The sequence below is a fragment of the Schistocerca piceifrons genome, chromosome 7 (genome assembly GCF_021461385.2).
Source record: "Schistocerca piceifrons isolate TAMUIC-IGC-003096 chromosome 7, iqSchPice1.1, whole genome shotgun sequence".
NCBI lineage: Eukaryota > Metazoa > Arthropoda > Insecta > Orthoptera > Acrididae > Schistocerca > Schistocerca piceifrons.
The window spans coordinates 349,859,743-349,878,580 of record NC_060144.1 but is presented as its reverse complement, the minus strand read 5'-3'; the positions used below and the strand labels follow the sequence as shown (position 1 = coordinate 349,878,580).

General features: G+C 29.4%; 1 protein-coding gene across 1 annotated transcript in view; it reads right to left on the bottom strand.

The window, feature by feature from the left end:
- LOC124805072 (cytochrome P450 4C1-like) overlaps window positions 1–18,838 on the bottom strand; it is a 111,862-nt gene that overhangs the window by 58,064 nt on the left and 34,960 nt on the right. The window contains exons 3-4 of the mRNA XM_047265499.1: window positions 16,706–16,796; window positions 302–487 (exon numbers count right to left, since the gene is read on the bottom strand). Of these exons, the coding sequence (XP_047121455.1) occupies window positions 302–487; window positions 16,706–16,796 (277 nt within the window). The remainder of the gene's footprint in view (window positions 1–301; window positions 488–16,705; window positions 16,797–18,838) is intronic.

The window sequence follows — 18,838 nt, the reverse complement described above, 5'->3', positions numbered from 1 at the left end:
CATTTTCATTTGCACCAGATATTAAAATTCGTTTTATTATAAGTTCTTGGTAGAAAGCAGACTCCCAGGTAATTGTCAGGACATTGTTCAAAATGCATGTGCAAGTATTATGTGTGAGCACTGCCCATATTTCGTGTGAGCATTACTCAAATAAAACAAGAATTTCTTTTGTTGCAATTACATGTAAGATTTAAAAATTCTGCTGTCCTTCTTACTGCATCAATACAGATACTCCATATTGCAACTTATTGTCTGTTCTGCAAGCTGTTATCCAGTGATTTACAGGCACCAAACCTCTTACCACATATGATGTCCAGAGCACAGCGCGTAATATACGGATAAATGTCGAATATTTCACCATCAGCCTTCGTCTTCAGAATGTCTACTAATACTTCTGACTTCTCAGCAAACACTTCAGTGAAATTGTCGAGGATGCTAAAGTGGAAAGCAGGTGTTATCATCTTGCGTCGTGAGTGCCATTTTGCTCCTGAAAAAAATACATGCACAGACTTAGACAATCTGACCAGAAGAACTTTTTAATTTCAGCATGACCAAATTGCTTTAACGTTTTTTTTTCTTTCTCTGGTGGAAGCTACATTCAAAAATTTACTATACTTAATATGTTTTTTTTTCAATTTTTGGCCTCAAATTACACATTTGGTATCATAATCAGATTGAAGTTTTTGATACTTGAGTACACCACATTATAACTTATGCATATACGCAAAACTGGTTATGATACCAAGAATTTGACTGTGCTGAAGGGAAAGAAAAAAGTTTTGTTTACAATATGAACATTGGATTCGTCTTAGGCAGTGTGTTTGGTCCATATAAATTTAACAAATGTGCATATATTTTTCTGTTAGCACCATTTTCAAACGTATCATGTGTATAAACAATGTATTATATTCCTTTATAGGTGGTAATACACCTCATTTCTAAAATTTGGTATTCATTTTTCTGCTCTTTTGTTGCGATGTGAGAAATTAGTCCATACAGTTCTGTATGGAAACAAAATGAGGCTATTCCATTTTGTTTACTACAATGGATATTTATAAGTGAGTTTCATACCATTGTAATATCAAAGAGTGCACATAGTGTTTTGAAATTTCTTATTAATGTCGAGAGAGTAGATATTCTTGAGCAGACATGCATGCTTACCTGTTATTAACTACACTTTAAAAAATTCTAAAGTCATGTGAATTTCTTTCTTTTTTCAGTATGAACAGACAGGCTTAACTCTATATCCAACAAGTGAGAATTTCAATGCAGATAAATCTGAAAATCCAGGAGTTTAGGAAAATTATTCCATAGATGCCTTAATGTATTTGACAACAGATTGATGTATGGTAGGAAGGCTTTATAGTCAAATCAATAAACACTAACACCAGTGGAAAAAGAGGTTACCTTTGAGTAGTCCATCTAAGGGTGTTCTGAGACAAAGAGAATTTCTGAGCCAATTTCCCTGTTTGCCCCAATCAAAATATCTCATTTCCCTAAATCCAAATTCTAATTCTACATAAATACATTGGAAACAAAAATGTCAAGTAAAGTTGAGCTACTTAAGAAAGTTAGAAAACTATAGTAAAGGAAATCTTGATTTCATTAAATAAAGAAACAAAATTTTTAAAATATATTCAAATTCATTAACATGAATAGGCAAACCTGTATTCGTCTTCTAACCACAATAAACAAAATTTAAATTTGCATTTTATCTAAACTATCTCTATCATTTTTAAAGATTTTAGAATAATGACCTACAAGAGTGATTTTATATGTCTCATCTAAAACCAATAATATTTTATCTCCAAATTTAGTAGGTAAAAGTACAGCATTTGTAATTGCATAAGATTTAAGTTTCTTAAGTTCTGATAAATTGGTACACAATTGTGATGAACCATTACATTAATTGTGAAGGTCTGTTAATAGTTTTTCAGTGCTACCACTCATGGACATTTTTATTCATATAGAAAAAAATTAAAGAATAAAAAAATTAAAACATTTCAAGGGAGGAATAGTTACTGCCTTTAAACGTTTTAATTTGTGAAAAACTTAGGTTTTCGCTGTTTATCATCTCTAGTTTTCTGAAATTATTTAAAAAAGAAATGTAAAGAAAAATTTGAACAATCTAATTATTTCTAATTTTTCTGTCATTTACTTAACTAAACAGTTTCAGTATGCAGTCTATGTTGAGAATGATAAGTTATATTCTTTTTACCATACATAAGAAAATATCCAGTTATATCATTTGGAATATTCTCATTAAAGGATGCACATAATCTTATTGTTGCTTTTCGGGTGATAAAAACATTCATTCTTTGAGTCATATTAATGACATAAATTTGAAAATTTTAAATAAAATTGAAAGGACTTACATTTACATCATTATTTAATTGGATTATTCCTTAAAACTCCCTAAAGGAATCATAATCTTTTAGGAAGTTACTTGGTGGCTAAAGATTCCATAATTCATGAAGAAAAACATAATTTCAACGACTTTTAACATAAATATTTTGTAATTTAACATGATCCAATTAAGAAGAATCAATTATTTGATTATTTATTCGATCAGTTTGTAATAAAACAAACGTAAAGTAAGGAATATGAAATTCTGTAGAATTATAATAACTAGAACTATCAAGTTCAAAATTTCTTTTTGCCTGTAAATACGACTTTTGGGCATATGAAGAAAGAAATTCGAATTTTTGGATTTTTAAGCCCTTTGTATTCTAGTTAAAGTCAATATTCTGGTTCATATTTAACAAAAGGAGCATGAATTTCCATATATTTAAAAACCATTTTACCTCCTTTTGGAAGTGTATAATTATCATTTTCAGTAGTCCAACAAAGAATAAAATCATCATGATTTTTCTCAAACTCCCGGTAAAAATAACAGTTAAATGACCTTTTCACATAATTTCTTTATAATCTTCAAAAAATCAACCAAGTAATTTTAATGGATAAAAAAGTTCATTTTGTTTAGTTATAATTTTTCCATTGTTAAAAATATGATCTTCCATATTTCACTCATTTGAAAGGGAAGAAGTTAAACATATAAGAGTTGAATGAGAATTTAAAGGATGTTCAATACTATATAAAATATTATTTCCTTTTTTAACTGTAATATGATTATAAAATTTCAAGACATAATTATCATTTAGTTTAATATTACATTTATCTCCATATGCAGAAAAATCAGTTCCAACTTCTTAATAATGTAAAAAGTCATACAACATTGAGCAAAATCAGGATTAATCCAGACATCACCAATATTATTATTAATTTCTGTTCCCTTGATAGGAAGATTATTATTTTTTATTTCCCATTTGCAGGAAATGAATAAAATTGATACCTTTCATTTTGGTTCATCATTTGATAAGGAAATACTTATTCAACCATATCTAAAACAAGTGTTCCACAAGCACCATTGAACTCAATTAAATTTTATTTTCCTCAGTTAAAGGTAATTCTAAATTTTGAATATTACTGAAAATTGTAATTATCCTTGGATGCTTTGGTTCATAAATTATTGAGTGTCCTAATTCAGAATTAGGAGTAAATAAGGCAATAATATTAGTTTCTTGATGAAAATGACCATTATATTTACATAACATTCCATCAGCAAAATTACAATTTACATTAATTAATTCAAATGGAATAATTATCGAACATCTTCAGCAAAGGATTTTTAGGTTCACTTTTTTGATTATCAAACCCTAAAAAACTTGCACTATTATCTTGTTTTATATGCATCTATATTTTTTTACACTTTCAATAACAATTATATTTATAATTTTATCTTCTTTAACTGAATATTTGGATTTTTCGAGGGATAAATTTTTCTAAATTTCTCAAACTATATTGACCAACAGGAACTTCTATTATTTCTCCATTTCAGGAAAGTTTGTTATTCATTGCTGTATTATATAGAGTTAAAAAAGTTGAATGAAAACCTACTGGTGAAACACTTTTATACATTTCTCTTTTTGGACAGTTAATTTTATTCTTCAGAGCAGAGGACTTATCATGGAATAGAAATAGTCTACTCATTAATATTAGTAAACATTATGTAAATAAATGACAGGTTGGGAAGCAACAATAAGAGTTCCAGATATGAAACAAGAAAACTTACATAGTAAACTTTTACCAAATGCAGTACATTGTGCAATTGTAGGATCAAGTTGAAGTGGAAAAACTAAATTAGTGATTTAATTATATTTTGGCAAAAGAGTGGTTAAACTGGAAGATATTAATAAATTGCATATTTATTGAAATTTTTAAATGAGTTCACATATCAAGAATTAAGAAAAAGATGTAAAAAAATTGAAGATAATATTACTGAAAAAAATGGTAAGTCTTATTGCAAATAATGACGAAATTATTGTATTAGATGAATCTGAAAAACTTTCAGTTGTAGTTTTTGATGACATGTTTCTTGAAAATCAAGATATAGTTAGTGAAAATTTATTAGCGGAAAAACATAAAGAAATATACTGTATTTATTTGAGTCAAACATATTCAAAAATTCTAAATCAATTAGTTAGAGACAATATAACTTTTTAAAATATTTTTAGACAAGATGATACACATTTTAAATCATATTTACCACACATTTTTTGGTGGAGATTCAAAGTTAGATGAATTTAAAAAATTATATAGTAAACATTATTTTATAGCAATTTATATGATACAAAAAATTATTGAAACAAAATTTTGAGAAAGTATTAACAAATTTTTAATTACTACAAACAAACATTAACAGAAATGTTGAACATAAACTTTAAAAAGGAACGTTCAAGATATACATGAAACATAAAATATTGAACATAAATGTTAAACATTAACATTAAATGCTAAATAAAAAATGATTATCGTGTTTTTATTCTTAATAAATGTTTGCAAAATATGATTGAGAAATTGTTCAAAACGGAAATGAATTCAAAAAGGGAAAGAATAAGTAATAGCTGAATTTCATAAATGAAAAACAAAAATGAATAACAAAATATGAAAAACTTAAAAAAGAAACAGTATCAGTTATCAATATAATTGAAAAAGTTTACAAAGGATCCGAAGAATATGGAGAAAAACTGTTAAAATCAGTCGAAGTAAACTGAGAAGTTATTCACGACACTACTGGGAATAATTTAATGATATTCTAACGATTAAACAATATGACACTGTTAAAAGAGATTATAGCAAGTGAATAAGAAATACATGATTTATTAACGAAATATGAAGAAGATACAAAACGGGTAACTCCAAAAGAACAAAAAGAAGATAAAAAAAGTAATTCAAAGAATCTTCTAACATATTGAAACAGTGAAGATAAAGTGTTTGGATTATCGCCGGTGGCTGTATTTAAATACGTTAGGAAATTACCAGTAAAATTTAATGGAGTTAAATTAACTAATGGCGATAGGACATACGAAGGTAAAGATGGATTAATGATTCTCTTAAGTAAAGAACAAATAACAAAGGAAGACAAGAATACACTATTTACAGATCCTCATTTATCACATTATACAGCTATATTGTTCCAATATAAGGTAGGAATTTAAGGAGCTGGGACCTGGATAAACTGAAAGAACCAGAGGTTTTACAGATTTTAAGGGAGAGCATAAGGGAACAATTGACAGGAATGGGGGACAGAAATACAGTATAAGAAGAATGGGTAGCCTTGAGAGATGAAATAGTGAAGGCAGCAGAGGATCAAATAGGTAAAAAGACGAGGGCTAGTAGAAACGATTGGGTAAAAGAAGAAATATTGAATTTAATTGATGAAAGGAGAAAATATAAAAATGCAAAAAATGAAGCAGGCAAAAAGGAATACAAACGTTTCAGAAATGAGATCGACAGGAAGTGCAAAATGGCTAAGCAGGGATGGGTAGACGACAAATGTAAGGATGTAGAGGCTTATCTCACTAGGGGTAAAATAGATACTGCTTACAGGAAAATTAAAGACACCTTTGGAGAAAGGAGAACAACTTGCATGAATATCAAGAGCTTTGAAACCCAGTTCTAAGCAAAGAATGGAAAGCAGAAAGGTGGAAGGAGTATATAGAGGGTCTACACAAGGGCAACGTATTTGAGGACAATATTATGGAAATGGAAAAGGATGTAGATGAAGATGAAATGGGAGATTTGATACTGTGTGAAGAGTTTGACAGAGCACTGAAAGACATGAGTCGAAACAAGGCCACCAGGGTAGACAACATTCCATTAGAACTACTGACAACCTTGGGAGAGCCAGTCCTGACAAAACTCTACCATCTGGTGAGCAAGATGTATGAGACAGGCGAAATAAACTCAGACTTCAAGAAGAATATAATAATTCCAATCCCAAAGAAAGCACGTGTTGAGAGATGTGAAAATTACCGAACTATCAGTTTAATAAGTCACAGCTGCAAAATACTAACGCGAATTCTTTACAGGCGAATGGAAAATCTGATAGAAGCCGACCTCGGGGAAGATCAGTTTGGATTCCATAGATATGTTGGAACACATGAGGCAATACTGACCCTACGACTTATCTTAGAAGAAAAAGTAAGGAAAGGCAAACCTACGTTTCTAGCATTTGTAGACTTAGAGAAAGGTTTTGACAATGTTAATTGAAATAATCTCTTTCAAATTCTGAAGGTGGCAGGGGCAAAATACAGGGAGCGAAATGATATTTACAATTTGTACAGAAAGCAGATGGCAGTTATAAGAGTTGAGGGATATGAAAGGGAAGCAGTGGTTTGGAAGGGAGTGACACAGGGTTGTAGCCTATCCCTGATGTTGTTCAATCTGTATATTGAGCAAGCAATAAAGGAAACAAAAGAAAAGTTCGGTGTAGGTATTAAAATCCATGGAGAAGAAATAAAAACTTTAAGTTTCGCCGATGACACTGTAATTCTGTCAGAGACAGCAAAGGACTTGGAAGAGCAGTTGAACGGAATGGACAGTATCTTGAAAGGAAGGTATAAGATGAACATCAACAAAAGAATAACAAGGATAATGCAATGTAGTCGAATTAAGTTGGGTGATGCTGAGGTAATTAGATTAGGAAATGAGACACTTAAAGTAGTGAAGGAGTTTTGCTATTTGCAGAGCAAATTAACTGACGATGGTCGAAGTAGAGAGGACATAAAATGTAGACTGGCGATGGTGAGGAAAGCATTTCTGAAGCAGAAAAATTTGTTAACATCGAGTATACATTTAAATGTCAGGAGGTCGTTTCTGAAAGTATTTGTATGGAGTGCAGCCATGTCTGGAAAACAAACATGGACGATAAATAGTTTATACAAAAAGAGAATAGAAGCTTTCGAAATGTGGTGCTATAGAAGAATGCTTAAAATTAGATTGGTAGATCACATAACTAATGAGGAGGTATTGAATAGAATTGGGGAGAAGAGAAGTTTGTGGCACAACTTGACTAGAAGAAGGGATTGGTTCGTAGGACATGTTATGAGACATCAAGGGATCACCAATTTAGTACCGGAAGGTGGTGTGGAGGGTAAAAATCGTAGAGGGAGACGAAGAGATGAATACACTAAGCAGATTCAGGAGGATGTAGGCTGCAGTAGGTACTGGGAGATGAAGAAGCTTGCACAGGATAGAGTAGCATGGAGAGCTGCATCAAACCAGTCTCAGGACTGAAGACCACAACAACAACAACATTTTTCCCATTTTAGCATAGTATTCTAATAATAATCGATACAAAATAAAATCCAGAAGGGGAAATATGTATGAGTATCAGATAAAAGAATTTTTGATAACAATTTCGCATCATTAAGACAAAAAATTTGATTGCTCATTATTAGTGATTCAGAGAAAGTGGTGAAGTTTCAGTATAAAAATATTCAGAAAAATGGGTCGAAGAAATTTGGGGCCCCAGGCTGTGGCTAAGCCATGTCTCCGCAATATCCTTTCTTTCAGGAGTGCTAGTTCTGCAAGGTTCGCAGGAGAGCTTCTGTAAAGTTTGGAAGGTAGGAGACGAGGTACTGGCAGAAGTAAAGCTGTGAGTACCGGGCGTGAGTCGTGCTTCGGTAGCTCAGTTGGTAGAGCACTTGCCCGCAAAAGGCAAAGGTCCCGAGTTCGAGTCTCAGTCGGGCACAAAGTTTTAATCTGCCAGGAAGTTTCAATCCAAAATTAATTTAACTAACACTCAGTAATGAATAAATGAACATTACTGAACCGTTTTTAATTTATGTTCAAAAGTGAAAGAGAGAGAGAAGAACTGTTCAAAATGTCCTTGTTTCAGTAACTATTCCTATTGTGAAAAGGATTGTTAAATATTTAACAAACAAAAAGAAAAACATACATCAAGGTGAATTTCTCCCATTACTGTTAGCTGCATTACCTTACTTAGTGAACACTGCTTCACTTGCCAGTGGAACTGCAGCAATTGGAAATGCAGTTATAAATAAGAAAAACCTTAATAAAGAATTACAAGAACAAACAAGACATATTTTGGAAATGGGAAAGAAGGGAAACAGAGAAAACCAATTCAAAGAAAATAAGTAATTTTTGTTCCATTTTTATGGTCGTTGAGTTACCTAAAGCAGGAACAAATTTAGAGTGTGGAATAGTAAATTTATATATTCCTGATCACAATGAAACTCAATGTGTAGTTATTATAAAAATTAAGATAAAAACTTAGTTTTTGATTTATATAGAGGCATTATTCCAAAACAACTAATTCACTATTTTGATAAAATATTCTTTAGTTCAATATGGAAAGAAATCAAAATTTTGATAAAGTATTTTGTGGACATTTGTGTCATTTTAAAAATATTTATCATGTATTACAAGTTAAATGATATTTTACATCTAATAAATGACATTTTTGGAAATAAACTCATTAGCAGTTTAGAAAAAATTAAAAATTTACGATCATCAGATCTATAAATTGATAACGAAATAATTTCAGAATTTTTAAGTTTTTTAATACCCCCAAAAACTACTGAAAAACTGATACCATCATTAATATTGTTAGGATCAAAATTCAAAGATTTTCAAAATTCAACATATACAAAAATAAATGACGTATTAGAAAGGTTGAGAAACGATTTCTATGTTATTTCTAAGGTAGCTCAATATTATGTGTCTTTTAAATATAGAAGAATAGTTAATATTAACAAACCACATGATTGTCTGGATGCATTTAGTAGAAGATATTTGCAAACAAGACTTTGACAACCTAAACAACAATATGTAAATATGTTAACTATGTTCAAAAATTATTATTCCAAGAAAGATATTGAGAAAGATTCATCAGATCATATTATTAAACAAGAAGTCGGTAATTATTTCCAAAAAAAGAAATTAAAGACTGTTTCACCAATAGATTTAACACTGTACTTAAATCAATAAAAAAACGTCATGATATAGTATATCATAAACACATTATTGAACTTACTTTTATGACTGGAGGCTAATAAATAATGCACAAGTTCAGTTAATGTGATTTCATTCTTAAAAAAGCATTGTTGTTGGTCAAGATTTAACATTTGATGATTTTGATATTTGGATAAGTGCTGAAAGTTATTGAAATGAAACCTGAAGTTCTGGAGTCACAATTCGTGCAAATCAAATGGTTTTCTGTAAGTATAAAAGATTGTAGTAAAACTGTTCCTGTTGATGTAAAAATAATTTTATTTGAAGGAATGATACAATTATTTTAATTCCATATAAATTAATCATTATAATCAAATTTCCGGTTTGATGGAGGGAAAGTTTAATGAAACTAGTCATCCTCAAAGTTTAACAACTAATAATAGAAAACAAAGAATCAAGGGTAATTTTTCAATTTGTAAGACATTAAAGTTAATACAATTAAAAAAAATTCTTAGGTGAGGGGCTAAGCAAATCACTAACCTTCAATATTCGTGAAAAAATTATTAAACACATTTCATAAACCCATCAGAAAAAACTTTAAATTAGTAAATGTAAATTCTTTGGCAGTAGATGATTAATACTAAGCTCATTTAGTCGAAATGTAGTGTGGAAAGTTAAAAGTGATTTCGAAAACAAACAACAGTTATTAATATTTGTTAACTGTTAATGATAGTTTTTCAAAATTTGCTTGGGCAATTCCTGTTGAAAGTCAAACAAGTAGAAATGTAATTCACTCTCTTCAAGAACTATTCAAGTTCAAAAAAGCAAAACATTTGTGAAGTTGTGACAACAAAAAATTTTATAATAAAAATTTCAGTTAGTAGCGAAAAATATAATATTAATCATTATTCCACTTTTAATGAATTGTTGAATGATTTAATAGAACACTTAAGGAAAACAATAAAACAGAACATTGAACTATAGAAGTGGCCCCAAAAGACATATGTTAAGAAATTGAAGAAGTCTTACCAAAAACATTTTACAAAGCAAATTTGTTAGATACTGAATCAAAACATGAAATTAGTGTTCAGGTAAGAATAAATAAAAATAAGGGAAATATTTAAAAATCATATACAGCAAAAAGATCAACGGCAATTTTCGTGATGCAAGATCTTAATCAGTCCAATCCAATTACAAATAAATTGAAAGATTGAATTAGAGTACAAACATAAGGAGATTTTGTGAACACGAACTACTCAAAACGATTTTACAGATGTGTACCTTGCTGAAAAAGTTTTGAATACGATGGGTAATAAAATTTTTGTTAAAAACTTGAGTTTCGATTATTTGCAAAACAGTACGGTTAGGATAATTCTCACAATAATTGGACAAATCACACTGAAGTAATTTTTTAAAATGTTAAAAATAATTCTATGTATGAAAGGAGTTATCTATCAAAATTTTAAACATGTCTGAAATTGAATATAATTTTTATATTATAATTGTTTCATTAAAATGATACGTTTTTTATATTCAATTAAAGTTTAACAAACACGATTTAATGTAAAAAATTATATGAGTATTTTAATTCTGAGTTGGTGGAACTAATGATTGATTTGGTGAATTTTATGTTTAATATACGAATATAACAACCATTGAATGACATTTAACTTTTTACTATGGAAAGATTACTTGGAAATTTATATTTGTATTTTAAGGAATGGTTTGCTAGATTTTTCATATCATCGATGAATTGCTCTCTTGAAAAATTATCTAAAATATTTGAGTACTTTCAATGGCAATCAATTATTAAAGTTTCTTTCATTAGGTTGCAAAAATTAACTGAATTGGGCATATAATTAATACTTAAAAATTCCATATAATTTGTATTTCTATTTCTGATGACATTTATTTGATTTTTAGCATTTTATTTATGTTGAAATAATTAGAAACCATTTTCAAAAATTAGTCATATATCCTTAAATTATCAAAATTTGGTCTTTAATTTTCATAATTTAATTGACCAACAGCATGTGGTAATAATATGTTTGATTCTTCGTGTCATTGGTTTATCATTTCTGAAGCAATATTAACTGTACCTTCCAAATTTTCCATTCGTTTCTCTTCCAACTTACTTATTCCTCATAAATGTAAAGTCTGATTTCTATAGGTATCTACTATTTCTTTTCTGACCTTGTATTCAGCACGTTAATGATCTGCTGGTAAAACGTCTTCATAAAACTATATTAAAAATTTTCTGCTATAGGCAGTTTGCATTTCATAGCAAAAAATATATACCAAGGTCATTAAGAAATTATGTATGTCTATGACTTTTTCTTAATATCACCATTTCAGTGCTATTAAACTTTTCGTATGTTTTCTAAGATTTTGGTTTTACATGCACTTTAATTACGTATCTGTGATGTTCATATCCTAAAATATCAGTAACATGATTTTCATAAAACCAGATAGTATATTTTTCATCAATAATCGTTAAAATACATTTATATACATAAGTTTATTATTTTTTAGATCTACAAGCGATTTCCTTTATATAGAAAAAAAATTAAATGTATTAATTTTTAAAATTCTTATAGAATTATTTCCTTATAAGTGAAAATCAAAAAATTCATGAAGCAATTAAAACAATAAGACATAATTTACCTTCAAAATTTTCCATCAAGCATGTCAAAGAAGGAGACAAACAATACTTCTTCGTAATTGGCAGGATAAAGCATTTATTTATAGGACTGGTGGTAAGAAAGCTAAAAATACTTCTACATATATTATAACTGTGATAATACAGAAAATGAGAAATTAGCTATAAAACCTAAAAATATAAAGAAAGTGACTATTGAAAAAAGTTGAATGTTTTTGGTAAACTGTATTTGTAATTAATATTTACCAAGACATAAATATTATAATATCTAAAAAATATTAAAAAATAATTAATTTTTAAATTTTATTCTGTTCAACATTTTTATTCTTTTAAGAAATGATTTTTATATTTTGTGCAACTGTTTAAATGTTTTAAGAACTATTTCTTTATCTTGTGTGCACCTAAAACCGTTAATATCATCTTTTTTTGATTGAATTTATAATGAACGTATGTTAATGTTTTCATTCCATCTTGTAATACAATATGTTTACCATCATCAGACCTTAAAACAATTTTATTACACTGAACTGTACAAAACTACTGTTTAAATGAACTAACCAAATTATTGTTTCTATATTATTTTATTTTTTCAGTTAAACCTTTTTAATAATCATCATTAGTAATTTCATTTTTCATAACTGCCTTCTTAACTCCTATAATTTTTTCCCTTCTTTTTCACCACCTGTATATGTATACATTTTTTATCTAAAACTAACATTATCAAACATAATTTTTCATCACTATTCATCTTTCATTTTTCCAAATAGTTTTTATATTTACTTGTAGAAGTGCAGAAATAATATGTTTTGTATAATTGGTTGTATCAAATTGGTTTATCGTTTATTTTAAGTCTTCCTAGAAATCTTCAGTTCTTATATCATAAATGGAAGAATCATTATCACTTTAACATAAATAAACATGTTCACCATTCTCTGTTTTCATTACATTGTAGTGAACTTTGTAGATTACTATTTTTGATACATCTAGAATAATCATTCCAATTTAAATCGGTTTATTGAACATTATATTAATTTTCTTCATATTAAGTGTTACTAGCTTCTCTGGAATTGCAGTAGTATGTTCATGGTATGGTTTTGAAATATGTTTTATAATGCATATAATTTCCCGGATCTGTGTTAATAATTTATTTCCTCCTTCTGTAGCGAAGAGTAAATCTCTATTAAATCATTTAATTTTCTTGTGTGTTCTAAGTCAACTTTGAAATATAACCACATTTGTAATTATCTGGAACTTCAAGAATTTTTCCAGTATTAAAATTTTTGAATCCATTTAGTAGAATACACAAACAGTAATAACTGTATTTATTCTATAGCCATATAAATAATTTGCATCGGAATATGTAGTATAATTTTATGGATTTGTTGGCTTATAACTTTTGTAGTAATTGTTATTTGATTTAGCATATTTCTTAATACCTTAAGAAATTCCAGCTGAAATTTCTTTTGCAAGGAATAATATTATATCATAATCACATAATAAATCCAAGTCAATTTTTGTCTTTCTTAAAATAGAATCGAAGATAATCCTGGATGTCTAAAACAGCATAATGGGTTAAATTTTTAAGATTTAATACATTGCTCCCTATAATTCTCGAAAAGTTCCAGCTAAAGTCAAAGTTCAGATTTACTAACTCTGTATATAATTTTGTATATTCATCTCAATTTTAAATATTGAATTTTATTACAAACTGTTTCTTCAGTTTAATAATATGCATCAGGAATGTTATCATTATTAAGGTTTGAATAAAACATTCCTTTGCAGATAATTTGGTTCCCTGATATTTTACTCCAGAATCCATACATTCCTAAGGATACAACTATTTTTTATCGTTAAGTGTGGTTGTTCACCTGCAATTTATTTTGCTGTTTCCCTAAATGGTTTTGTTTGTAAGATTGGAAATATAATTTATCAACATTGACAGCAATAAATTTAAATGTAAGAATCTTAAACTTAATCCAATTTGAACATGTTTACTACAAGAAGTATAAATTTACAATTATTTGGAATTTTATCTAAACCTTTATTTTCATTTGCTAATTCATTTATAAACAAATGAGCATCATAATTTGCTAAATTATGAATATAAACTGGGAGAAAATAGGATTTTTGTAATTAATCTTCATGTGCAACTGCTTGATATTTTCATATTAAATGACACTGATCTTTTATTTTGTTTTCACCAAAAGTAAATTCTTTTTCACCAATATGACGAGTTTCTGGATTTTTATAATTGATCACATCTTGTTCAGTTTATTTCATTAGAATATTTTGCTTGTATATTCAAGCAATTTCTCTTGATACTTCATTTAAGATTTCAATGAATTTTTTGCTGCATCTTTACCAGTGTACGTAGCTTGATCTGGAATATCAACTTGAGAATATTTATTATACTAGATGAATGAAATTGGGCAATGTGCTTGATATTTGTAAATATAAGATTTTTCAAGATTTTGTTTACAAGTTTGAATATCTTTCAATAAATATTTCAAATCTATATAAATTATAAATGGAACCCTTGATGAATAATTATAATTATTGAATTCAATATTTTGTCCTTTAGAAAGATATCTATTTTTACTTCTTTATGTACTTTACAGTAAAGTTTATGAATGTCTAAGTGTCTTCTAAATCAAAATATCTTAAACATCGATCACAAAGATAAATAATTTTTTAGTTGTATTTTCTTGTTTGTGTACTAATTTACCTACAAAGATCCGTTATCCATCAATAATGTGAATCAATTTCGCTTTCAATGTAACGAAGATTGACGTATTTTTCTGTTTATAATATGTGTGATAAAGATATATCATTTAATTTTTTCTTCATCTTCATAGTTTTCATACACAGAAAAATTAATTAATAAATGTGGTTTTTTCTCTTTCCAAAATTTCAGCTAATTCTAATCCAATATATTTATTTTTAACAACTCTTTTGGCATCATATTCTCCAGGATATAATGCAGATTTCACTGAATAAAGAAAGCATTTTTTATCTACATATTTTTACAGTCCCTACAGATCTTTATCTTTAATTACTTTTGGTAAATTGATGAAAGAAGTGGACTGTGTCTATCGACATTAAAGTCCAAACTATCTTAATACAATAAAGATCAACCACATTATTTCCATTGCATTTCTTACACTTTCCTGAATAGATTATTCATTTATTTTTGAGCATAATCTTGTAAATCAGTTGTTCTTAATAGAACTTGAGCAGATTTTTTTAAAATTAAATTCTTGCATTTCATATTTCCTTTTAAAATTACATATGTACTTGAATTGCTCTTCCTTGCATTAATAATTATTTACTTTGGTGATAATTGATTAAAAAATTCTTATGGTTCAACAATATTACAAATAATTTGAATTACTTAAATTATTAAACTTGAAAAGAGAAGAAGTTTTTGTATAAATTCGTGTAGCTGATTTCAAGAAATCTTCATCACCTAGCAAATTGAAACCTGGTAAATTTACCTGATTATTTTTTGTTTAATTTACTTGTATTAATTTAGAAGAGATATTTGAATGTAACTCTCATTAGCATTGTGATTCTTTGTTTTTTTCCTAGAATTATTTATAAGATCGATTAATATTTGCTTCTTAAGATTAGAATACTTCTTTGTTTTGTTTTGTTTTACAGGTCTGATGATATTGTTTTACAGATATTTTATTCAAATCGTTATCATTATTAATTTTACTTTCAGATTTTTTGATAGATCTGATTAATTGATATTTTCTTAACTTAGAAGAATTTTTGATTTATTTTTGCTTTAGAGATTTCATGAAGTTCCTTTGCTAGCCATTGTTAAATCTATTGTGGTTAAAATTATTACTAATATAGTCAACAGGATTTACAATAAGATCAGTTAAATGACTTTTTCTAAGTTTAGAATAATTCTTCAATGTTTTGGTTTAGTAATTAAAGTTCTTTAAAAGTTTTATGTTTTAGTTCTGTCCTTATTCATTTTCTTCCAGTTAAAATAATCATCGAATCTGAAATAATCTTCCCCAGTTACATTTGAGTAACCTATGTCCTTGAAGTAATTTTCTAAATGATTATAACTCAATCCATACTTCCCTTTTCATTAATTTTATAAGCTCTTATATAGCTCAGCTTTTCTTCACAATCTTTTTCCATTGTATTAATAGAGAAGGAAATATGGTTTCTCTTATTTAAACGTTTTCAGTTCAGTGCAGTGAGGTTTTAGGTTTGATGTTTCTTATGTATAAAGAATAAAATATATTGAGTTTGAACATTTTTAAATGAGTAAATGAGAATTTTATTTTTATGATGTAAGCAAATTAGATTTTTTGGTTCTTCTTTATAAAGAATGAAATTTATTAGTTTTGAAAATTTATAAAGCAGAAAATGAGAGTTGTTTTTGTTATACACAAATGACTTTTTTGTTCTTATCTATAATGAATAAAATTTGATATATTTGAAAACTTTTTGATGAAAATGAGAATTTTATTTTTATCAGTATGGGCAAATGAGATTTTTTTGGTTGGGGGAACTGTGAAATTAGAGTGTTGGTTGGCATGTTGGAAATTAGACACAGAAGTGCTCTTTGGATCAGAACTCTCTTAGTCATACTACTCCTGCAGTCTAGTGAAAAAGAGACATTCCAGCATTAACTTCAACTAAGTGCTCGGGACTATTCAATAGACCACTCTCTACTTAACATATGCTGAAGCTTCCTGTACTCACCTGTGCTAGTGAGAAGTCCTTGCCCCAGCCATGGTTCGAGGAAGTGATAGACATGTGACTTTGTTATCAGTTCGCTGCTGGTCATTATTTTCTGAAAAATGGAGAGAGTGCACACATGAGTCATTTACTTCAAAAAGGACACCACACTGAGCGAAATAGACAATAACGCTATTAAATATAATCTTGGCATACATTGCACCCGGATGGACACAATTACAAGGAGTTTATCTTGGGAATTTAAAAATGTTGATGGTAATACTGTTTAATGTAAACAGACCTTGTGCAATGAGTTTGTGCTGCTTTGGAGGGTAGGTTCCTTTAATAATAGGTAGCAGCAAATGCTATGGGTGAAGATTTAAATTTTAGAGTTACCAGGAAATAGTAAAGCAGTCTCAGTCTAGCTTTTTTTAATTTAAAGAAACAAAGGACTCACAGCCTGTTTAAGAATCGGAAAGCCATTTTGGTCCAAATGTCATTGGAATGCAAAAGTGTTACTCAGATTCCCAATGAAGCTATTGAAATCAGAGGTAGAAAGGACATGCAGACAAATTCCTCTCTCCTCCAACTATCGCTAAATACATAGTCTGAAGCACCAAAGGCATCTTAAAGAATATTTATCTGCCTCAAGTCATTAAGCATTATAACTGTTCTTGGCTCTATTTTTCAGCTCGATATCAATAAAAAGTGTACCATTATCTCAGCTGACTAGACGCCTTAGTTCATTCCCATACACAATCCCTCCTGTTATCGAGATGTTAGAGATAGTGTGATAGCAATAATACGTTTTTTCTTAATATTTGCTCTCTGCTAAAACCTAGCTCTGTGTTAATTTCAGGAATGAGTCTGAATTTATACAGGTTGCTTTATATTTATGATCGCATACTCTCCAAGTATGGCAATATAACTTTTAACATAATACAGACTAAGGAATGTGAAGCGTTCCAGTCTAAAAACTAAACTGGGAACCTTAATAAGTAATTAGTGCGCCAATTTGCAAGTAATTGACATGTTATGCAAGGACAGTCAAAACAATGCTCATAGAAAATAAGGCCATATTGGTCCATCGACTGATTACTTTAAGATCCGATGCTTTAAATAACAATCAAAATGAATAGGGAGCTTCAATTTTTTGACTGACAGAAAAAAGCCTTCATGTGTTCCTGCTGTAAGCATAGCCTATATCTGGGCCAATAAGAGTGGTCTGTTTCAGCCGCCACTGGACTGCAGGAGCTATTCACTATCTTGCCATAATCCTAAAGCTCTTTTTTTGTGCCAGACGAAAATACACTCGCCAGTACAACGATGGGTTCTTTGGCTTGCTCCAGCAGGAGACCAAGTGAAAATTATAACATAAAGTATTAGTTAACTGCATTAAAACATCAATAAGAAGACCTCTTTTTGTACAGTACAGGAATGTTGTCTCTGAACATTAACATATAGCTTGACATAGAAAATACTGAAGTATTTCTATCAGACTACATTTAGCAGTAACTTTCTCTTTGAGTTAAGCATAATTGATTGATCACATAGCTGGAGCGCTAGAAGATGATGCTAACGTGTTACTCGATGATTGGAGGGGTTCTGTACTGGGCAATAAGCGGAAGAGTGGAGTGTATGTCGCATTGTCCCAGTTGTTAGAGTTTCTTCTCGATCCATTCACATATGCAAGAAGAATGTTGGTTTAAATGCCTCTTGGCGTGTTGTAATTAGTGTAATCTTCTATTCAAGATCCCTGGGGGAGCGATAAGTAAGGGGCTGTAGTATATTCCTAGAGTCATTTAAAGCAAGTTTTTGAAATTTTGTAATTAGGCATTCTCATGGTAGTTTACATCTATCTTCAAGAATCTGCCAGTTCAGTTTCTTCAGTATCTCAGTGACACTCTCCCGTACATCGAATAAACCTGTGACCATTCGTGATGTCATACAGTGTATCCGTATCTCCTGTTAACCATATCTGGTAGAGGTTGTGGTGTCATCGTACGACACCACTCATGTGCTGGCCGTCAAAAGAACGCCAGCGCGACAGTCGATACCTGTGGACGCCAGGGGTGGCGCCAGTGCGGCAGTAAACACAAATCAGGTGCCACACGTCCCCTCTCCAAAAAGAGAACACAACACCAATGGCCTCTTCGG